General features: G+C 37.7%; 1 protein-coding gene across 4 annotated transcripts in view; it reads right to left on the reverse strand.

Annotated features, from left to right (window-relative positions):
- KDM4C (lysine demethylase 4C) overlaps positions 1 to 25,237 on the reverse strand; it is a 259,796-nt gene that overhangs the window by 99,829 nt on the left and 134,730 nt on the right. For all 4 annotated transcript variants that reach the window (XM_054284529.1, XM_054284538.1, XM_054284547.1 and 1 more), the window contains 3 exons: positions 23,782 to 23,893; positions 1,528 to 1,709; positions 461 to 677 (listed from right to left, as the gene is read on the reverse strand). In XM_054284529.1, coding sequence (XP_054140504.1) covers positions 461 to 677; positions 1,528 to 1,709; positions 23,782 to 23,893 — 511 coding nt within the window. The remainder of the gene's footprint in view (positions 1 to 460; positions 678 to 1,527; positions 1,710 to 23,781; positions 23,894 to 25,237) is intronic.

The raw sequence follows: 25,237 nt of genomic DNA on the forward strand, positions 1-25,237 counted from the left end.
GACACTGCAGAAAAATCCACACCTTCATCAGTTACTCTTGCAATAAAAAAGAATGCTAAGTGAAGGAAAATACTGTATCCCCAAATTTAACAGCAATATTCACAAGTCTTTCAGGAGAATTTTACCCTAACTACTTAATAAGGACACAATAGCATTGCACAGTGATTTAAAATAGAGAAGCAAAAGAGTAATTAAATCACTAGAATAGAAAAAAGATCAGAAGTTTGTGATCATTGAAAGTTTACAAGACAGTTAATTCTTCACTTATTTCACAGCAACTGTAGGTTATAGAAAATATAATGCAGTTTTCAAATAAAATTAGCCAGTGATTGAAGCATTACAAATGGAAATGTTCTTCAAGCAGTTTTAAAGATATGCTAGAAGCCTATCTAACTATTATTTATCAATATAGCAAAATTTTAAATTACATTTCTGGCAACAGAACAATTAGATTATTTACTTGCATGAACCCGTATGCAACATTTTGCACATGAAATCAGAAGACTTGTCCCATCTTCTTCAACAAAGGCATTTGATGGATAGTTTTCAGTGTTTTCTTCACTATAAATGAAACACATCTCTGGAATAAGAGGTTTAGTCTTCACATTTTCTGCCATCAATGTTTCTGCTGAGTTTGCTTCACTGAAAGTAGCACTTTCTTCATCCTGATTGTCTGCCTGGAAAATAAACAAAATCTATATTAAAGTAAAAGAAATGAGAGTCTTACTCTTCCTTGTGACAATGATGAAACTATTCTACCCCTCCCAACTTTCGTAGGAAGTGTAACAGTTTCATGAGAAAATTAACTGCTTCTAAGTATTTATCATAGTCATCCTACCTTCACTGTTCCAAATAACTGTGACATCTGGAATTGCAATCAGCCTGCAAACCAGTGTTATTGCAGTGGTGTTCAGTGGTACTGTACCTCTTGGGCCATTTAACTCAGTCCAGTGCAATAAAGGCTTTTCTCCTGGTTCCCACGCTGAGGAAACTCCAGTTTAGGACGTCCCAATTAGCAACATGGTACTCCACCACCATTTTTACTTGCCATTTGACACAGTAATCCCACAAGACAGAGTCAAACAGTGCTCTGCACTGGACGGTTTCCAAGGGAATATTTTACCTGAGAAGGCCTAAGTACCGTGAAAACACTTATTTCCTCAACACTGAACGAAGGCAGCATAAAAGAGGCTCTGATAAAAAGTATTTGGAGATGGACATATAAGGAAAGAACTAGAAAATGCAAATCCATCTGGGTTCACCACACCAAAAAGTGTAATTTCAAGGGAAAATACACACACACGCACTAAGACAAACCCTGCATAAAAGATAGTAAGAGGCACACAGTGTCTGCAGCCAAGGATCGATGCAGGTGAACAAAGTATCAGTTCTAACTTAAACGCCAGTGAGTTTGTTTATTCTCTTAAAAATGAAATGCTTATCTTTTTTATAATTTATTGGAAAATAATTAGCCAGACAGCTATTTCACACGTCATCCAGAGCTGAAGCTGTGAGAACCTTGCTTACCCTATAGTATGGCACGAGAAGAGTGCAAACAGCACAGTGAGGTTCCTTTTTTGCACAAGCTGCATTGTATTCTTTTTCAGCATAGAAATTGGGTGGTCTTGTCTGCCACAGGTAGACCAGAGGCTTGGCCCATGCCTCTGACTCTTGAACTTGCTCTTCAATTAAGGTTGTTTCAGGCAGTTCTAAAAGAAAGAAAACAATGGCTATATTAGAGTCATGGAATGAAGATAAACAACAATGAATTCTGTCACGTGTGCTAACAAAGATCAAACAATCTTACAAGAAGTCTGCGTGCAAACATGGATGTAGAAGTCTAAAAGAATGTTGTATAAGGAAAAACTCACCATTAAGTGCTCTGGCAAGCACTGACTCTCTCTGTCAAGAGCTGACTGCTCCAAGTAAAGCATACATAGCCCTACATTTACAATTCGTATTCATATCAACAACACTCCCCCAAGTCTCACTCCCCCACTGTCTCTTTAATGGCTCCAAACTCTAACCCCTCTCCCTCCATGCACACAGCTCTAAATTATTTATGGATGGAACGTATTGAGTCCCAGCAGCAGTGCAAGACAAATCACTGTACTCGCACAGGATGGCCCCTCACAACTCTTCATGGGTGGTGATACTCATTTTCCAAAGAGAAAAAAGGGCAAACATTATAGCCAGGGAGCAATGGGGAACAATCAGATCTAAGAAGTAGATGTATGGAGTAGAAGCATGCTGGATCATCTGGACAGTGCCTATTAAATCTTTCACAATCAATGAGAAGGCAGGTAGGTGTCAATCTGAAAAATTATGTGAAAGAGGACAAGAAAATGTGAAAAGATTTGAATTAAACATTCAGACAACAAAAACAGTTTATAGTCCTGTTCTAATGATGTATTTAAGAAAAGCTGTTCACTTCAGAAGAAGAAAATTCTAACACAGAGAAACATCTAAGTACATTAAGCTGATTCATCACATCCTTCAGCCCATGACTGCTTTCTCTCTTTCTCCACTTCATGAAAAAGCAGATGCTTTATGGATCTCCTATGATAAATGTCACACATTGCTACAAAAGAACTATAAAATTCTCAACATTTTATCAGTATTGAATAAAATATCAACTAAAATCTTTGCGTACAAGCAAACCAAATGTAATAATACAAAAATATACCCTGCATGTGGTTTTTAATCCTTTTTTTATAATTTCTCAAAAGAACTAATACCAATTCAATAAACATTTGCCAATAATCTGCGTAGAGGGGCACAAAGAAAACTGCAAAAAAGCTGTCAATATTTAGCAGCAGAACTTTCTGATTAAAAACATAGCTATCTTAGCTTCAAAAGAACACCAGTGAAAAAACAACTCAACACAAGGAGAAAATGAACATATAAAATGCCAGCATTACTTCTATAACTTTTTGAATTACTTACTTTGTAAGTTAAAAGCTTAACAAAGTTTTTGCTTTAAAAAATCTGTCCAATCATATTTTTTCTACTGCTTGCAATTTTAAAGAACTGTAAAACACATACCTCTGAAAATTATTGCTCTATTTCTCTTCCTACCTATTTAAATTTTCCTTTAAAGAGCCATCTTATTAGCAGCTTCAGTCTTACAGGTATTTTTTTAATTTTTCCTTTTACATTATTTTCCTTCAGGAGCTTGTACCATTATTTAAAATATTTTCATTACAGTTGTGACCTCACTGAAAATTCAGAGCTTGATTCTCTCTTATGAAGAAAACAAAGAGGCACACAGAATTTGTTGTGAAGGTCTGTATTATATTCCACACCCATTATCCCCTCGGAAACTGACATCCTTTGATTACACCACTGTAGAAGCGAAGGGAGACGACCCATCCTTTGATCAGCATCGAACTCCAATTTATTGATCCAACATGCACATTTTATAACAGTGTTAATTAAGTTCATACATATTGCAAAACCTGAGCTCATCATTGGTTACCGATTACAGATCAACCCCTCCTTTTGTTTTCAATACCTGTGGTTTGTTATTGAGACCAAGACTTGTTTTTTCCCATCTTGTTATGAACGGTTCTCAAGGCCTCCATGTTTGTCACTTTAGCTTTCCCATAACTTATCCAAGGACAAGATATTTACTTGTTATTAAAAAACAACCTGAGAACTTCTGCTGTATACATAAACATGCCTGAGAATTTTGTTGTTTACAGGAACAGGCTTTGAGAATTTGCTCCTCACAGCTGCCTTTTACTTTTCCATCAGCTGTATATGATTATGGCATGTCTGAACAAAACTCTCCAACACACCACTCCTTACCACCACTGAATAATTCTCCCATGATATTTGAAGGCTTTGCCCAGAACCTCAGCCTACAAAGTTCTTCTTTATACAAAAATCTATCTTCATATTTGTAGTCCTGAGACCAGTTCTGGGTTGATAATTGTAGTTCTTTCATACAGGCTTTTGACTGCCTGCAGCAGGCTGCTGAGTTCATTATTATATTGGTTCTAGTTTTAATGAAAACAGTATTCACACCTTAATTTCATAAAAACTCCATAATTTCAGTTCCCTCTTGTGTGATATTTACAAAAGCTTTCCCAAACAAGAACTTGAAAAGAATTTAAGACACAAGAATAACACTGGCTTTAATAGCTTTTTGTCGCTATCAAGAGTTTGTATTTATTTTTGAACCTCATTCCAAAAGAAGCCAAGGACAAGGTGTCAAATATATATGTACCAGACTCCATCTATCATAAACTCATAAAAATTTAACACTATTTTAATAAATTTCCTTTCTCCTTTACATTATGTTTAGAGCACTTCCAGTTAGTTGTTGACTAGAAGCAAACACTCCTCATTTATTTACGTCTGATCTCTAACACCTGTAATTCTGAATTCTATGTCCTTCTAGGTCCTTTAAGGAGTGACTGTCTTTTTCACAATCCTTACTGCAGTCTTCTGTCCCTGCATGAACTACACAAGCTCTCTGACAAGATCCTCTGGTATATTACACCATGCAACCCCTCACTCTTCTCCACCACAACAAGAAAGGAAAAATATCAATCCTCTTTTCAGAGAGAAGCTGCCTAATCCAGTACTGAAGGGTTCACTGACAGGATACAAAATTAAGAGAAGACAGAATAGAAAGATATTCCTAAGGATTATAAGCTTTGTCTAATACTCTGTTACCACTACTGTAAGAAAAATAACTTTCAGTTCTCCTCAGGAACTTCCTAGTCAACGTTGAGCCTAAATTATCATCTTTCAAAATTTTCAGAATATTATTTCATGTCCTTTTAATCAACATTCACCCACCCACAGTGAAATAATCAAATTTCCAAAGAAACTGGTATTAAAAAAAAGTTACAACGTGCATGACCCCACTACAAAGCATGCACAAAACATCACAATGCTGCTTTAAACAACTTCCTAACCAGGAAGGTGCGGAATGCAATCTTCTGCATAACTATTCTGCATCAGTAGAACTTAAGCAGTTTCATTTTGTGTGCTTTATTTTTCGTGTGTGCAACAGCATCGGTGAGAGGAAGAATTTCCACATAAGCTTCTCAGGTAGTACAAGTGGAGGTACCTTCCTGATTTCCATGTAGGCAGAAAAGTTATGCACCATTAACAAAAACTGAGAAGCTGGTTAACCAAAACAGGCAAGGAAATTAAAGAAAAAAACAGCTCTCCAACTGTCTGAGAGAAGGCATAGAGAATATAATTACTTGATTTAATAAACACTACTGTCTTGGCACAGTTAATGGCCTTTCTTTACGTTTTCATCTGATAATACCAATGTCCTACTGATGTCCAAAAACACTGTGGAAAACTTAAGGGATTTTTAGATTTCTTTTTTTTCTGTTTATTCAGTGCTTCTCACTCCTTTCATTTTCTTAAATTACTCCTTTCATTACTTACTATTTAGCTAAAGAGCTAAATAGTAAGTAATGAAAGGAGTAATTTCTAGTAATTACTAGCAAAGTGGCTCAGACTAAAATAAATTTATTTTCCTAACTCATATTGTTGCATGCGGTTTCAGGGTAGACACTCAGTGGCCTCATGTGAGATGAGTGTTTCTCTGATCAGATGTGTCTATTAGAAGGGCACAAAACAACTGCAACCTCCAGCTAGCTCTTTTCAAAATCCACCTTAACTGACGATTCTCAAAATAAGAACAGAGAACAATTTGTAGTGTTCATACTGACTCAGATCTCAGAAACTCTATTGTCATAAGCAAGCACACGTTTTTAGCTCAGCTGTGAATCAGTGCCAATTGCAAGTACTCAAAACCTGAAAAAATTGTGGTGGAAGCATCTGTTCCTACAGCAAAAGATACATTGCCCCACATACCCCACCAAAAAACAAGCATCTACTTTATAAGACCAGTATATAATGTTTCAAGAAGCGCTATGAACCTGATGTTTCATTCATAATCTTACATATTGCCAGTTTTCTGGAAGAGCATGAGAATGCTCTCAGCTCTGGTACAGCAAGTTTTTGATGAATAGTCCCTTATTCAATGCTGCCAACCAACAACACTCTACAATTTGCACCATTATGCAATCAAGCCTTCACTGTGGTAACTGGCCTTGCTCTAAGAGCACCTACAAACAGCCCAAGACTGACAGTTTGAAAGATAAAGGACAGCCAATGCAGTGTGTGAAATATAATGTATGTCTATACAGAGCATTTTCTTTACACAGCACAAGAAATGGAGCAGGGGAATCTACCTTGACTTCTGTGTCTGCTGTAACTCAGATCAAGTGACTGACACTTCCTCACAATTCACTGACAGTAAGCGCACTAACAGGACTCTGCACAGACACATAACAGAACTCCTTGGTGTGAACTCTGGTGTAACATTTTTTTACAGCTTTTCAGCACGAAACATACATTTCAAATTGAAAGGCAATCAAGACAAAAGTGAATAAAGCATCCTTAGTATTCTTTCATATAGAAACTTTCAACTCAACTACAGTACAAAATACATCTCACTGTCAGAGAGAATAAAAGAAAAATACAAGATTTGAACCTGCCAGCCACGACAGGGAAATCCGCACCTCAACTGACAGCACTGTTCAAGAGAGATTGCACACTCATGCATAACACATATGCACACTCACAAATACCAATGAAAGATATTTTATTTTGCAAGTCTATTAGTATGCATGTGGTTTTTAAACACCCCTATATGAATGAAGTCAATTTCTTGTAACTTCTGTCATGTTTCTGGCTGTACATATATCACACATTCATGCTGAAGTCTAAAATGGATTAATACCAGTCAAAAAAATTTTTAACTGAACGATGTAATGCAGTCTATTCCTAAGTATGTAAAAACATCTTATTGTTGTTACGAATATGAACGAGGCCAAACGTTCTCCAGAGAAAGAGGTTCTCATTTATTAAAATAGCTACAAGGAACGGAGTGCCCAGGATAAGCCCAGGCACCCACACAGCAAGCCAAAAACGAAAACAGTGCGCTCACCCCAGGTGCACCGGGTTCTCCCAAACAACAAATATCCCAAAAGAAGAAGAAGAACCCTGACCCAACCGAACTCCCCACGTTTATAGGCCCCCTCGGGTCCAGGATTGGTGCATTTTGGATCCTCATGATGATTGGTCCATTTCCAGGCTTCTCATTGGTCTTTACCGCCGTTCATTCTGGACCAATCGTTTCTGCAGGGCTTCGAATGATTGGTCAGATGTTTCATCCAATCTCTCTTCGATCTTGCCTTGCCCCATTAGACTCCTGTTTCACCAAACCCTGGACCCTTCTAGCATATTCTTATAAGCCCCCCCGCTTTAACATAATACAAAATAATATAACATAATTAATACAATACAATTGAACTATATCCTATTTTAACTTAACTTTTACCTATAACAACTCCCCCCTCTAAAACTTTGATCGGGCTTTAGCCCGCATCAACCTCTTGACAGTTATTCCATTAGTCTCTTGACAGTTATTCAATTGGTCTCTTAACCAGTCTTTTAATTAGTTCTTTAACATGTTTGCTCTTCAATCATGTATAGTTGTCTCAATGTCTGGTAAATCTGTTTCATAAGCCATATGACTTACTTCTCCTTTAATTGTTTTCCTTTCTGAACAGATCCATTTTTCTTTGATAGGGCGTTCCCCCCAACAATTTCTGTTTAAAAATTCCCTATATTTTCGAATTGCCAATACACTCTGCCGTCCTCTATACAGGTGGTTAACGATAAAAAGTTGATACAATTGGGGCTCGGATTCAAGGATGTTCTGAGGACGGCTGTCCGAGACTCTCCTGCATACAGAGGATGATAGCACTTTTCACACGGTTGCATCTCCCCTTATTCATGCTGATAAGTAGGAGGATCAATAGAACTGGGGGTCCAGTACAGGCTACTCTCCCATTCATGCCTCCTCTCCGCAGAGGATCAGCGACTTTTGTTGGTAAGAGTATATCCTGATCCGGTCTTGCCCCCCCTTCTCTTCTCTTTCCTTACTAGTGCTGTTCTTACCAGTTACTGTTGCAGGAGTCTACTTCCCCTTTTGTATCAACGTGTTCTTTCTTTCTTTTGGAGCCAGATTGCTAGGTGCGTGGGAGAATGCTCTACTGCTTCTCAGATCACAGGATCAGTAATAGGGATCTCCTCCTTTTCTTGATCTTTCTCATTCCCATCTCTTACTTCATTTAACCTGAAGATCTTTTCAGAATCTTCTAGAGCGGCCCTTTTTGCAGTTACGTCTGCTAAGTTGTTCCCTTTTATTTCTCTAGTATCGCCTTTCTGATGTCCCTTTATATGTACCACTGCAATTTCTTTTCGTCTTTTCAAGGCTTCTAACACTGCCTTTATGAGGCCTTCATGAATTAGGGTTTTTCCCTTTGAGTTGACAAATCCTCTCTCTGCCCAGATCTTCCCAAAAGTATGTACTACCCCATAGGCATATTTAGAGTCAGTGAATATGGCACCACTTCTTTGATCAAGCCATTTTAGCCCTTTTAATAATGCATATAGTTCACAGCATTGTGCAGACCAACTATTGGGAAGCTTTCCTTTTTCTATGACTGTCAGTGTATGTCCATTTACAATAGCATACCCTGATACTCACTTACCATCTACTACCCGTGATGAACCATCTATAAACAGTATATCTCCTTCAGGCAAAGGTAGTTCTAATAAATCTTCTCTAACTTTTAGCTGCAAATCTATGGTTTCAAGGCAGTGATGTTCCAATTCTTCTTTTGGTTCTCCATATAAAAATTGTGCAGGATTTTGGATCCTTGTTGTTGTCAATTCTATATTTTCACTTTTGTTTAATATCAATTCATATTTTAAAAGTCTGCTATCTGAAATCCATTGGCAGGCTTTCTTACTTAGTATACTTTTTATATCATGGGGAGTATACACCTTGATCTTGTTTCCTAGTGTTAACTTGTAATCTTCCTCCACAAGAGTCACAGTTCCAGCCACTGCCTGGAGACAAGTGGGGCAGCCTCTAACTACCAGATCCAGCAACTTGGAGAGATAAGCAATGGGCTTTCGCACCCTACACCATTCTTGTACAATAACTCCATGAGCTATTCCTTCTTCTACATTGACGAATAGTTCAAACAGTCTATTTAAATCTGGCAAACTTAGCATTGGAGCATTTGCCAACTTTTCTTTTAGGTCTTCTAACTTTTTCTCATCATTTTCATCCCAACTTATGGGCTCTTTTTCAACTAATTTATCATATAGAAACTTAACTAATTTTGTGTGTCCATCTATCCATAATTTACAATACCCAATTAATCCTAGTAATTTTCTCACATCTGTTTTTGTTTTTGGTGCTGGCAACGATAGTATTCCCTGAATTCGGTCAGCATCTAATCTCTTATATCCTTTCCCAATTATATGGCCTAGATACTTTACTTCTGGTTCCACAAATTTTAACTTTCTTTTAGATACTTTTAACCCCTTTCCCCCTAGGAAGTTCAGTAAATTAACAGTTGTTGTTTGTACCTCCTCTTTCTGTTCCCCAAAAATTAATAGATCATCTACATACTGTAGGATTTGAGATCCTTCTTCAGGTATAAACTGTTTCATTAGTTCTTCTAGAGTTGGCCAAATAGGTTTGGTGACTCTGTGAATCCCTGAGGCAACCGTGTCCATTGTAATTGCTGTTTTCTCCCGGTTTCCTCATCTTCCCATTCAAACGCAAACCATTTTCTACTTTCTTTCTCAAGCGGACAGGACCAAAAAGCATCTTTTAAATTTGTAACACTAAACCATGCATGTCTCAATGGTACTTTGCTCAATAAATTACAGGGGTTGGCTACTACTGGATATCGAGTAACAGTTTGCTTATTTACTTCTCGTAAATCTTGGACTAATCGGTATGTACCACTGGGTTTCTTAATGGGTAATATTGGGGTGTTATGTGGAGACATGCATGGTTCTAAAATTCCTTCTTTAATTAAGTCTTTAATTACAGGTGTTAATCCCCGTTTCCCTTCTACAGAAATTGGATATTGTTTAACTCATATTGGGAGAATGTCAGGTTTCATTCTGATTTCTATGGGTGGAATTTCCAACAGTCCATGACCCCCTCCTTCTGCCCACACTCTTGGATCTATCTCTCTCTCATCTTGTTCTTTTAAAACCATCATTTTCACTACCATACGTTTTCCTTCAGGGACTACCCCTATTCTTAACTGCACTTGTAAATTCCGGCCTAAGAGGTTAGAGTCTAATTCAGGCATATACAGCAGGTCAGCACAGCCTTCCCTGAAACTTCCTTTTATAGGTACTTCTTCAATAATGGGTACTTCAAAAGGGTTATTCTCAGCACCTTTAACTTTACAGGTTTGGTTACTTAATTTGGATCCCTTGGGAATCTTTGAAATACTTGAACGATCTGCTCCAGTATCCACTAAAAATTCCATTTCCTCGCTCTGAGGGCCTATTTCTAGGTTTACCAGGGGCTCCTTTTGATGTCCAATATCATCCCTCAGAGCACAGAGCCCCTGACACCCCTAGTCCTCTCCTTCCAGCCTTCTCCCTAAGGTGTCTTGTTCCTGAGCAATAGCCTCATCCATCTTTCTTTTTCTACAGAAATTTCTGGTATGTCCTTTCTTACCACAATAAAAGCACATGACTTCTGCCCAAGGTGGTCTTTTTTGGGCCAAGGGAACTTATTATCTCTGTCTGGCTCATACCTTCTACTTGGCTGATCTTTAAACCCACTTATTCTTGGACCTGTGTACTCGCTTTTTCCATCATCTGGTGACTCTCTATTCCCAAATCTAGCACTCTCTCTAGCCACTGCTACCATAATTTTTGCTTTTGTCTTGTTCTTCTCCTCATCCCTCCTTAGATATACTTTTTGCGCCTCTCTTAATAACTCGTTCGTTCCTCTTTCATGCCAATCATCTAACTTGTCCAATTTCCTTCGTATATCCACCCAGGCCTTAGTTACAAATTGAATTTTAACTAAAGCTTGTCCTTCTGGACTATCTGGATCCACACTTGAGTACAACTGAAAGTTTCGTTTTAATGTTTCTAACTAGGCGCTTGGTGATTCATTTCGCTCCTGGTGACTATCAAATGCCAATCTTGCATTATTTGTTCTTGGGACTGCTTCTCTTATCCCTCTTACAATTAGTGTCCTATAATGCCTCATGCTCGCTCTTCCCTCTTCCTGGTTTGGATCCCAATTAGGTGGGTTAACAGGCATTTTATCTTCTCCTCTAGGACCTCCTCTATTTTCTCTTTCCCAAATCCTCATACCTGCAGTACGAATCATTTGTATTTCTTCGGAAGAGAACAGTATTTCTAGGATAGAATTTAATTCCTCCCACGTAAAGATGTTAGGCCCTAAAAATTGGTCTAATTGTTGGGAGATGCCTATTGGGTCTTCTAATAAAGTCTTAATTTCTTTCTTAAAATTTCTAACTTCAGAGGCGGTTAATGGGGCATTCATAAAACCAATACCACCTCTGCCCCCCCCCCATAGGTACTTCTCTCAGAGGAAACAACTTTTCAATTCTCCCACATTCACCTTCAATTTTCTTTGCTTGGAATCTTGTATTATATTGATGGCTTGCTACAAGCTCATCTGGTTCAATTAATTTCTTTTCCTCTATATCTTTACAACAACAGGCCTTTTTCACTCCCTGACCTTTTGTTTGCAAACTTTCCTCCTGCTTGTGACTCTCAGTATGTTGGGATACAGGGGATAAATAAAAAAGGAGTGTTTTGTGATGTTCCAGGAATAAGAATAGGGGAAGAGGTACTTTGGGTTATGGGCTGAAATATGGGGGAAAAATAAAAAGGAGTATTTTGGGAAGTTTTGGGAGCCAAGATTTGGGTATGGACACTCTGAGTGGTACTAGAGACCAGTGTCTGGGTACTTGAGGAACTGGAGGGACTCTGCAAAACTGAAGGAGTACTAGAATGGGCAGGTTCTGGTATATTTGGGAAAGGAGATGATACAGAAGACGGGATGCTGGGAGCAGGACAACTTGAATTAGAAGGCTGAGGTGATTTTAAAACTCCTGTGGGAGTAGATACTGAAATTGCATCCACCTCGTGAGATGGTACTGAGGGGTACAAGGTTGGAGGGGGAGGAGGAAGGTGGTCTATAGGAGGAGTTGGTTGAGGAGGTAACGGGAGGTCATCTAAGAGAGGGGGAGGTAGAGGAAGATAGTCTAAAGGATCCCTCCTCCATTCTGGTAGTTTAGTTTCTTCTTTTTCTTTTTCTCTGGATACTTTATATAATTTTATTTCCTCTTCCTGTTTGTCCCTTTCTAACCAATATTTAGCATATCTAATATCTTCGTCACAAGGTTCTATTCTGGTATTGACATATCTAATTAATGCTATACATAGCCATCTTTCTTTTGTCCCGTACCAGGGCCAGTAAATAGGTCCTTCAGCAATACTCTCTTTAGGCCATATTTCTGTACAGTATCTTATCATTTTTCTCTTATCTAGATCCTTCATTCCCTCATTAGTATCCCAATTTATTAAAAGTTCACCTAAAGGACTACTAGGAGGTATTTTCTTAAAAACATCCTTCCCTTTTCTCTTCCTGCTGGCACTTTTCCCAGCACACTGTCCCATCTTTAACTAGCAATTGGTATCCAAATATAATTTTTTTTTTCAATAAGGGATACGTATTAGTTACAAATGTGGAAGAGAAAATAAATATTAATTATTGTGAAAAATGTAATAATAATGGTTACTTAAAAAAAATGTTCCTTATCATAAGAGACAAGACACTTTAAAGAAATATTTGATGCGGGAAACGAAATAAATATGGCGGCTTTGGTGGGAAACAAAACAAAAAGGTGGCCCAAAGAAATATTTAGTGTGGGAAACAAAATAAATATGGTGGTTTAACAAGGATTTTAGAATAATAATGTTAATTCAAATGAACACTTATAACCTAAGAAGATATTATATTTCTTCTTAGGTTATCGTTTTAGTGGGAAAACTAAACAATAGTGATGGCTATTTCAAGAAATTAAACAACTTACAACCACCTGCTCAACTAAATATAAAATAGATGCAGCAAGCTACTTACTCTACACAAGTGGCCTCTGCACACCACACTCAACCACGTACAAATTGGCTTCAATGAGCCGCTTACTTAAAATGCCACTTCACACCACACACAAAAATCAAAATGGCCACTTCTCGGCCTACTGTATAGAAAACTCAAAATGGCCGCTTCTCGGCCTGCCTCACAACAAACTCAAAATGGCCGCTTCTCGGCCCACCGTATAGAAAACTCAAAACGGCTGCTTCTCGGCCCACCTCACAACAAACTCAAAATGGCCGCTTCTCGGCCCGCCTCACAGCAAACGCAAAATGGCCACTTCTCGGCTCACCTCACAGCAAACGCAAAATGGCCGCTTCTAGACCCACCTCACAACAGACTCAAAATGGCCGCTTCTCGGCCCACCACACAGAAAACTCAAAAATTCCTAAGGAATGGTCGAAGGACTTTTGGCCTGTCCTCACCTCCGAACCTCATTCCTTAGGGGCCCCGACTCTTTAACATGCAAACAAAAAAAAGAAAAAAATTCTCCCTAACGTGAGCCAGTTCTAACCTCCCCCTCAGCCCTAGTGACTGAAAGGGCCCTTCCACAGCCGGTGGCCCACCTCCCCGCTGTGGGTCACCGTCCCTGTGAAGTATTTTTCAGCCACCCCTACGACCCCCTTTAGCTGGGATCCTAGCTCAGGGTGAGCCTACTTCCCCTCTATGACCCCCTTTCCACTGGGGTCCTAGTTCGAGGGGACCCTACTCCCCTTGGGTTGGGCACCCTCCCCTTCCCCGGCCCCAGAAAAGGGGCACTCCCCTACACGGTGGCCACTTTATTCAGTGGTCTCCGTATAGGAGTATTTTCTCCCACACCCAAGGTCCTAGTTCCTCAGAGAGTAGACTCCCCCGGTCTATCCCTGAGGAACAGCCCTCCAGGTGGTTTGAGCTAGTGGTCGGAGCTCTACCCCTCACTGGGCAAGTCCGCCCCACTAACCCCCCTCGGATACCCCTATGACCCCCCAAAGGGATCCTAGTTCAGGGTACCAAGTGTGTCCCCCTCTATGACCCCCCAATGGGATCCTAGTTCGAGGGGTACAACTCGGGCCAATGGCTCAAACCACCCCTAGGAGCCTCCAATCACTGGAGGAACGGGAGCCTGAGCAGGTAAGGGCGGCTATAGGTGGGTACTCCCCGTCTCCCCTACTCCTGGGGGTCCATAGGGGTACACACACTCCACAACAACACTCGCTTCCCTCTGTTACTGGGAGGACTGCACTCGCTTCGGGGGTCTGCACTCAGCCCCCGTCTCATTCACTCACACGCACTTCGCACCCCCTACTGCCTTCAACCCCACTCACGTTGCTCTGAGGCAACGTGAGCCCCACTCCCTCTCGGAGGGCTCTCACTTTTTGAGTCACTGTGCTCCCTGCAGCCTTGGGTACAGGCGCACACCCTTCTGCAGTCCGACGTAGTCCAGTCTCTGGCAGCCAAAAAAGGTGGCTGGACGCGTCTCCCAGGTCCTGGACTACCCTGGACTGTTTCGGGGCGTGGCCTATCCCGGACGAGGCCCCAAAAAAGATGAGGATATGAACGAGGCCAAACTTTCTCCAGAGAAAGAGGTTCTCATTTATTAAAATAGCTACAAGGAACGGAGTGCCCAGGATAAGCCCAGGCACCCACACAGCGAGCCAAAAACGAAAACAGTGCGCTCACCCCAGGTGCACCGGGTTCTCCCAAACAACAAATATCCCAAAAGAAGAAGAAGAACCCTGACCCAAACGAACTCCCCACATTTATAGTCCCCCTCGAGTCCAGGATTGGTGCATTTTGGATCCTCATGATGATTGGTCCATTTCCAGGCTTCTCATTGGTCTTTACCGCCGTTCATTCTGGACCAATCGTTTCTGCAGGGCTTCGAATGATTGGTCAGATGTTTCATCCAATCTCTCTTCGATCTTGCCTTGCCCCATCAGACCCCTGTTTCACCAAACCCTGGACTCTTCTAGCATATTCTTATAAGCCCCCCCCGCTTTAACATAATACAAATAATATAACATAATTAATACAATATAATTGAACTATATCCTATTTTAACTTAACTTAACTTTTACCTATAACAGTGACCACTAACAGTGCTCAGAAATCTTGATTCCCCCTAAACCACCTGGGCATTTTTATTCTACTGCAAATGTTTTTTGTGGTATTACTTTACCAGATACAATCCATAATCAGATTAAATGTTTTGTTTCCTAAGGAGTTAGACCAAATGATCTTTTTTCCAACAGAAAAGCAGAAGTACTTGATGATACAATTATGACTTAAACAAATGCATAGTAGCTGATATAAATCTTACTGTATCATATTGTGCTCATTTTGGCTGGGGTAGAGCTAATTTTCTTCACAGCAGCTAGTATGGAGCTGTGTTTTGGATTTCTACTGAGAATGGTATTGATTGTATAGAGATTTTTTTTGTCATTGCTGAATAGTGCTTGCACAGCATCAAGGTCTTTCCTGCATCTTGTGCCACTGATCGTGAGTGGTACAAGAATATTCCAACTGTCTCCCTGATCTGGTTGGTGGGGGAGTGAGTGAGTGAGCAACTGTGTGGTCCTTAGATGCCAGCTGGGCTTAAACCACAACACATATAATTCAGCCATAGTATTACTTACAGTACAAGGTGACTAGCAATGCTAAACTTGATGATAGTTGCTGCTATCATATTTGTATCTGAAAACAGTATTTCTATAGGCTCAATTAATCTCTATAACGTAATTTCAGAAATACCACTTCTCATGAATGTGATATTCATACACATCTACACTCCTTGCCATATTTAAGAAAAGTGAAACAATTCATTAAAACAAACTGTGTAGACAAAAAGAAAATTACAGCCCAGGATCTGTTTGGATACAAAGGAAACTCCTTCCATAGCAAAGTAGTTCTAAACAGTCACTATGCTGCTTTCCAAGTGAATAAGTGAATGAACGGTTTCCACTAATGTTACTGGTTTAACAGTTTGTGGGAAACTTGCTCCAACACAAAATGTTAATGCTTTGAATGGTTTTTGCTTACTAAGTTAAACTCAAATTATCAGGCAGAAAACATTTGGGCCATTTGCAGAATGGGCTGTTGCCAGATTTGCTGATTTAACCCAGCAGATGTGAAAAGCCATAGACACTAATACAGTACAGTTTGCTTTTGCCAATTTCAACAATGATTTTGCTGCTTGGGGTTATGTTCCACTGATGTTTCCTGGCATTGTAGAGCAGCATTCTCCGCTATGAAGAGCACAGAAGCATCTGTTATTTTTCAGGTAGTTGAGCATAATCTCAGCCCTGGGAGACATTATCTATAGTTTCAAATGTCCTGGAGGAAATAATAATAATACAAATAAAATAAAATAAAATAAAAAAATAAGACAGTTGGGAAAAAGTCTTGTACTTGAAAACTTTATTGTTCCAGCAGAGTATCAGCAAACTTAGTTTCAGAAACTGTGTTTCTTTTTTTTCAGTCATAAAAGATATGGATCTCATAGCAAAATATGAACAGAAAACTCTTTAATTTATTGTACTCTTCAAGAACTTCCATTTCTTGTATGGGACCTTTGAGAACAAGTAATGTGAAGTATGTATACATACTTCTCTTTTGGTTAGAGAGCCGAATTGCCAAATTAGGTATTAATACTCCAATTCTCATAAAAATTACTATGATTACTATGATTACTATGAAAAAATTACTATGAAAGATAACTATATTGAATCAGAGCTCTAGAAGTTCAACCAAAGAGCTCCTGGATCAAATCAGGTTTAGCTCCCAAAACAAAGTAACTTTAATCCTTTAATTAAAAAAAAAGTTTAATAAATCCTTTAATAAAAAAAAAGTTCAATATAAAAAAGATCCACTGTAACAGATCTGAAAATGTTTCAAAAAGTTTTAAAGATTCAGCATTTAAGAAAAACAAAAACATTTTTAAAAGACAATTTATATGACAGATTTGGAAGATTTTATACTGGGATATTCTGATTTTCCTTCAGCATACTATTTGAGCCCCATAATCTAATTGACATTGGTTTCATGATTGAACTGTGTATTGTGATTACTAGACTTTGCTCAATATGATTTGTACTGGTATTTTATATTATATTGTATTATTGACTGAATTGTATATTAAAATTCAACACCCTGATTTGAAGAAAGGAGAGAAAAGGTTCACAGGTTGCTGGGTATTTATTTCTGAGCACTAGTGCATAAGTCAGAAGACAAATTAACACAGCACATTAGAACAAGTAAAATAAACAGTTAAATAGAATTACTTACACGAAGTAAAATTCCTATTATACTACATTTTCAATATGTGGAATATGTAAAATGACCCTGTCAGGCTGTACTGGACCCCAATCTTTCTCTCTGACAAATTGCAGAGTAACTAAAATGTATTTGATTTATATTGCTATGATTCCAATAAGCTAACTTAGACAAAGCTCTGAGGACTCATAGCATAGAGATTCAGTTTACATTTAAATGATCTGTAAAACTAGCTTTACGGAACCATAGCATTGTTATTTTTGAAAATTACCATTTTTGGTTGCTTACTAATTTCTGCAACAAAATAATTCTCTATTTGAAACACTAGATCATAAAGATACAAAACAATTACAAGGGGTAAAAACCAATCTTTCAGTCACAGCATTCCCTACATAGCTGCATTCCACATGCACAACTTTTTTGTGCATAGAGAATGAAGAATTTAACCCTAAAAGTTACGGTTCAAATTGCCAAAGATGTCTACTTATTCTGGCTACCTAAGCTGAAGCACAAGCAACACATTTTTACTGATGCTAAAGTCCATGACCTTTTCAGGGTCTCCAGAAATAGCTACTTACCATTTCCAGAAACCAAGCTTAGAGGTGATCCACTAGTCAGGCAACTTTTTTAAAATGTGGACAGAAGGCCACAGAAAGGGAGATGTTCTTAAATCTGTATGGACTGCCAACATTAAGTATTTACAGCATACTGGTATCATAATTTCCATTATTGTATATATGTGTGTGTGTATATATAAATATATATAGTATGTATTAAAGCAATTCCAGTAATTTCACCTGTCTTTGCACTGTGTAAATTTAAACAATAGCACCTGTATTTATAAATCCATTCAAAGGGCATCTCAGCAAAATCAAAGCAGAAACAAAAGAATATCTGCTGGAATCTACTACACAGCCTATCAGCAAAAAACCTATATGTCAGTACAAAACCACTTCAATCCAAACTACAAGTTAAAGATTAGGAGATACTTGCTCTATTGAAAAGCTTTAATTCATAGCACTTACTAACAGTTGCTTTCTCAATTCCATTCTCTCATGTAATTTTTCACAGTTCTTAAGAAAAAAAATTCATATTTTGCATTATAATGTAATTTGCTTGTGGTCAATGTACTTAGGACAATAAAACTTGATCAGTAACTAAAATTCCATTGGAATTTTTAGGAACTCATACTGCCATCTACACACATGCTCACTGAGTTACTAATTAAACACTGTAGTCTTCCAAGGTACACATCTGTACAGAAGTGGAAAAAATGAAAGCTTTCTCCCTCATCATTAGGCATGTCCTGCCTATTAATAAAACAAGTCACTCAGATACAACAGAACGACCTGGTGGTACTTCCTTACTTTGGAAATTAAAATGTAACATCATTGACCATACTTCCAGATACTATATGATCAAATAAATATTCAAGTGTTATGTTGTTAGAGTACACTCCTGTTTTATGCTACTCTAAAGAGAAAAAAAGTACCAAGTGGGGAAAACTTACTTTATGGTTATTTTGTATCTCTCAGGTAGCATAAATCTAACCTATGCCAACATATCATTTCAGCACAAGTTCCTCTGGGCAAAAGACAAGTGAAATTTGAGGAACAAGGTTACTTGAACGTGTTCAGTTAAGATTGTCCAGAAGTTCTTCACTGAACCAAGACCTCTTCATAAGTTCAGTATATAAGTTATAAGTTAAGTATAGAAGATGCAAAACACACTCAATCACAGATCCAAATGCATGACACATCAATGCCCAAATCAGAATTACAAATTTGCATCTTCAAGCTACAGTTCCTGCAGATCACTGAATCAAATATCCCATAAACACTTCATACACTAGAAAACAACTGCATTTAAACTCCTTCAAGAATCAATTTATTAAATGTAATTATTTTGTACATTAAAATATATATATATTACATACACATCTCAACCAAGACAATTAGCAAAATGCCTTTGGCATTAAAACTAAGTCACTCCCAATACTAGTGGTTTACAATGCGGCTTCAGATTTTGACAGAGGTGATGATAATTCTATGGGCTAGGCTTTTTTTAAGTTGAAAAACTAAAGTTATTACCAGAACAACTTACTAGGTAATACTCTTCACCAATACTTCAATGAATTAATCATTTATAAACACAAGTCATAGGTTTCTTTGTGTTTTTGTTTGGACCACAATTATGCAGAAGCTCAGCTGCAACAGATCACCCCACAGAAGAGATATCTGTCTCTTTGGTAAATATCACATCCAGTTTGACTACCAACTCCATTGCTACACTTGAGAAAGCAACTGAGAGGCTGTACTAATGCAGCAGGAAATCAATTTTCATTTTGGCACACCTGATAAGAAGAAATTATACATGCCTTTCGATACAAGACTGTAATTCTATCCAATCCTTTATGAGGTAAAATACCATATTGTAAAGCTAAGAAAGCAGCACAATTAGAGCTGCAAAGTTCATCTAAAAGAACAGTGACTCTTCAATGATCACAACATGTACCACTGCCCAGCAAATGAGGATAAATGTTAGAAGAACTGGTTTGTATTCCCCTCTTGACCAAAATACTGGCTTATCTTAAATCCTGTAGGTGTCCACTAAAAGGCTGATAACTGTTACTTATTAAATATATCAAGGGACTAGAGCTGCCAGTGGTAATAATCAAAGCTGTCAGTTCTTGCCATTTCTGGAGATCAGCCACTGGTCCAAAGGCTGACAAGAGTACTGGAAATTCAGGAAAAGCATTTAGTTGATGTTTTAACACATCACTTTCCTAAATACCTACCAAAGATTATACCACATTTTTATAAAAGGTCTCTTAGGGTCTTCAGAACACCCCATGCTTCTCAAGTGTCATTTTTCTCGCACACTTAAGACTGTTGAAGGGGTAGATAGTGCTGGAGTCTTCTGTGCTAAATGATGATGATATATGAAAAACACATAATTATGTGCTTGATTAACCAATACTCACACAAAAACAGAGTATTTTAAAGAAGTAAAACTTTATTCAACAAAACATTATGGGAGGGAAAGAAATACTGGAAATTGTAATACTAATGTGGCAAATATAAACATGCCTCTATCAACTGGTTAGCAAATTTTTATCTACCTATGTAACATCAGGAATAAAACATTTCTTTCTGAAGTAAATGAGAATCTTCAGGCAAAATCTCCCATCTTAAGCTCTGAAACAAAAGAATAGTAACTGCATCTACAAGTGTAATTTTCCCCTATTTAAGCAGGCTTAGCCTATTATTGATGTTACTAAACAAGCCTTAAATGGTTTGATTAGTCATATCAAAACAAGCACATCTCACAGGATGCTGACACTGAATGTAAAAACCAAGGCTTCTTCTCACAGCAGAAGCCACTGTTTCCATTTACAGAGTTCTCTCTTTCTGTTCTCCTTATCTTACAAACTAATGAAAGCAAAATTACTATGAAATTCTGAATCATACTTAAAATGCAAAAAAACATAGACAAAGATGCCCATATTGAATTTAGTCTATACACTATAATTATATCATTTAGGGGAATGGGAAATTTTAGTCAACTTCAATCTAAAAACAGTTTCTAATGTTGCGTGACCAAATAGTGCTGGAAAGAAATCTCTAGGACCAATCAATGTGCATGCAAAGTTAGTATGCCCACTCCTTCTGCTGAATTTGCTTTTTTATTGCTTAACTGAACAGAAATACAAGTGTATTAAATACAACAGAATATGATTACCACAAGTTAACATACTGCACTGAGTATAAGACCAAGGTTCATTTCATAAAAATTGTTAGTATGCTGAGTGTGACATAGAGCCCACACTGTATTGGTGCACTTATTTTCTTGAACTGGCAACTTGATCTACAATTTTTAGGATTGATTCTCCAGTCCCTAGTATTTCTCAGTGTTCAATCTTTTAAGCATTTATTCCACAAGAAGTCAGACATACATAAGGAAAGGCTTCAGCAAGAGTGAAAAAAATAACACCAAGAGACAACAAATAACCAATTAACCTAATTATTTTTCATAAAGGAATACACAACATATATAAGAATATAGAGTGATAAAAAGAAAGCATAAAACTCAAATGTCCAAGTGATCCTGTAAAAAATATTAATTTCTGCTGAAGAACTCAGTATTAAAAGTGAATTCACAAAGTTCCTGCTAAGATTTAAGCATGCTGTTCAACACATATTCTACTTGCAAAATTACAATTCTGAAATGGCTAACAGTGTCAAATAATGCTGCCTACACGTTGTTAACATCCACTGATCACCTATATTCACAGAAACTTCTTAATAGAACCCTAGTATCTGACAGACCTCAAATATATGAACTTGAATATATATTCTCTATATTAGAAATGGCTACAGACCATCAGAACACTTTCCAACTTGTGAAAAGTGATACAAGTTACAGATTAAATAAAAAGCCTCAATTTCTTAACTTTTCACAACAACACTAGCCCATATCTTCTTCCTTTACTTTGTCTGCAGTTATCATTTTACTGGATCCAGATAAATTAAAATACAAACTAATGTACAATACATAAATCCCTCTTGTGACACAATCAGAAACTACTGTATCAGGAGACTATACGATCATAGTCTCAGCCAGCATCATTTTTGCCCAAAACCACAGAGAACAAGAACTAAGTATGAATGCTGAATTACATTTCTACTAGCTACTATCCAGAATATGGATGAAGCACCTTTGTAACGACAAATGTAATCATAAGCACATTGATAGTGATTACTTCCCTAGTATCTGACACAAACAATCTTGAAAAAAATCAGAAAATTGTCTAGCCCTCATGCCATCATGTGTCAGGTAACTTAATGGGGCTACAGCTTGCCAGTCTCCTTTATCAGTTCTTCAATCTCTGCCTTAGATGTAAACATCCTGCTCACCCAAATGCTACCACTTCTCTTTTAGTGCTCTTACAAAAGTCGACCAATTATTTGATTACAATGAGAGACAGATGCATGAAAATAATAATAATTCCTGTTCCAGCTAGGAAATACCAAAACTTGCCATGTCCAATAAAACTCTTAATAACTTCCTTCAATCAGTAAGCATGCTTAATGGCTACTGATTCTAAGACAGCTCTTACTTTCCTAACAAAATAAATCCTTATTTATTGAAAGGACAATCATCAAGCAAAGAGGAAAGACTTTAAGGTATATGATTTCTTGTCAGGATGTTGCCACTTTCACAAAACATTAATACACCGGGAAGTTGGCAAACTACTGGATGAGATGGAGAATGTCTTAGTATTAGAAAAATCCTTGATTCAGAACTGTCATCACATTATCATCTAGCCAGATTGCATCATACACAATCCATGTAAATAGGAAATCCACAGTATGTTCCAACCATAATACTGAAAAAGCATCAGCAGCCAAAAGGAATTTAATCTCTAATTTAAAAAGAGCACTTTTACTGCAACCTACCACATATTAAATCTTTAATTACTTTACTAGATGAAACAATATTAATATCATCCTGTAAATTACCATAACATTTTCTGAAATATGCTCTGTCTAGCCCTCAAGGTATTCAAACATACTCATATATGATACAGATCATGGGTTTAAGCTGTCTCTAATTTTCAGAAAGATGCTTAACAGCTAATTGAAGTATCACGCCTGGCAAAGCTTCAGCTCAGATAAAAAATGAAAGAGAAAGTATAGCTTTCTAAAACTAGTGGGGCAGAAGACACAAATCAATTACTTCAGGGTTGAAACAAGAAGGGATAGGTATTGATGAGAGGTCAATTGAACCTACAGCAGTCAGGTCAACAATGCCTAACTTGCCAACTGAAAGTATAATATTGCTTAGTTACAACAAGAAGAATCAAGTAACGGGCATGCTGTCTCTCAAGTCATGAAAATTTATCTGCAGCTGTAAGAAACAGCTACTCTCAATAAAATGCATTTGAGAGGGAGAAAAATCAGGTAAAAATTGCAGATAAACACTGAAGGATGCAGAGATGTTGGAATCAGACCCATAGTCACAGACATGGCATCAGCTCCAGATTATCAAACTATCTAAGGGAGTGTGAGAACTAAACTCCAATTCTGCTAACTGAGGAGATTCTGGAAAACAGCACATGAAATTTTTGTGGTTTACAGAACTAAAATGGTACAGCGGTATGAAAAAGGAATGTGTCTGTTTATAGATTTTGATCTGTAGTTTTGATGCACATTTCCAGAATGCCCACCAAGTCACACTTGATAAAATAAAGTAGCCTTATTCATCAACTCTGAGCAGCTGTATACATGATTGCTGGGTAAAGCAGATTTACTTTTTATATTTACTTCAGAGAAGGAAATCCCTATGTTGGGAACATTTCTTAGATTTTGTAGTCTGTCTGCACAAGGCAGTGACTCTCTAAATGCCTATATATATAGTCTCATAAAACCATAAAATTATCATCAGAAAAACAGTCCACTCACCTTCATCACTAGTTGCCTGCTGTTTAACCAGAGTCATTGGAGATCTAGCTGGGGGTTTATGCAGTGGATGACGCCAACTCTTAGATATTTTCTTTGTTTCAACTTCCTCTGACTGAAAGGAAAAGCCACAACTAATTTAGTATGTAATTCTGCATAATTAATTATGAAAAACATAAACATTCTTCTGTAAACAAGCACAGATATCAAGTCTGTAAATACTACCACAGTATACTTGAAGGACCTTTAGTGTACCAATACAACACTTGCCTCTAATTAAGAATATATTATTTTAATTTAAGAAGTGCAATCCTTGTCATACACAAATCATTTTAGGTATAATTTATCACAGCCCTTCCTAAATTAGAAAGCATAAATCCTGTTTTGCTCATGTGATGTTTGACTGGAAGATCAGCATCGTCCTGATTTTCTGCAAAAAATTCTGCATACCTGTAGTACAATACAGCCACTAACTGTGGCTAGAAAAATGAAGTGGAAATCCACTGGCTTAGCTTGTGAAAGATTCCAAAATTCTTCAAGAATAAAAAATTAAAAAAAAATAAATCTAGAGCTGAGATAAGAAATCAAGAGTCCTGATAAATTATTAACATGTTTATCTAGTAGATGAAGAAATTATTTCCTCCCTCAAACACTCTTATGTACATTAAGTTTAAAGTTATTCAAGCTGCAAGAATTAAGACCAACACTTCAAAGTCTTGAAGTGCCACTGGAGGAATCCCAAAGAAAATGAGTTACTAATGGTGTCTGGAGGCTCAGGACCAGAGGAAGGGCAGGGACATTGGCAGAGGTGTGGGAAGGACTGAGTTTCACACAATTCTTATGGACCACAGCATTCTGTGCCTCAAGACCTTGGATGCAACGTAGCAGATTATACACATGCCCGTTGAAGTAAATTATAAAACAACATTATATTTACCATGATAAACAAAGGGCAGAAAATGTGGTCAAAGCACAGTACAGGTTTACGATATAGAACAGTTAGTAATTAAGTAGAAAGGGAACTGTCAACTTTTTAAATTGCATTTGTACACTTCTTCACTTAAAAGAGAAAGAAAGAATATGGAGTAATACTACAGAAAATCTGAAACATAATACATAAATATAATGTGGTTGAAAGGCACAGGAAGAGATACGATCTCTAATACATGCTAATTCAACACTCAGATGTTTGTACTGCTCCTTATTACAGTGGAAAGGCTGTATCCAAGATTATCAAAACTTACAACATTGAAAAAAATGGTTATAGTTCACATATGTGGACGAGTCAGCACGATTTTTAGTTTGGTTTCTAAAATATATTCCCCATGAAGTCTTGCAAATTGGCAGTGGATTTCCTGCTTTCTCTCTGCCAATTTGAGATTCAGCTCACCACTCAGAAAGCTACTGACAACCACCACAGCCTAATTTTTCATTTTGCATCCTGAAGTCAAAGATGACC

Source organism: Melozone crissalis, unplaced genomic scaffold (assembly GCF_028551555.1).
Source record: "Melozone crissalis strain CALT ecotype California unplaced genomic scaffold, PUWL_Pcris_2 ptg000005l_1, whole genome shotgun sequence".
Taxonomy (NCBI): Eukaryota; Metazoa; Chordata; class Aves; order Passeriformes; family Passerellidae; genus Melozone; species Melozone crissalis.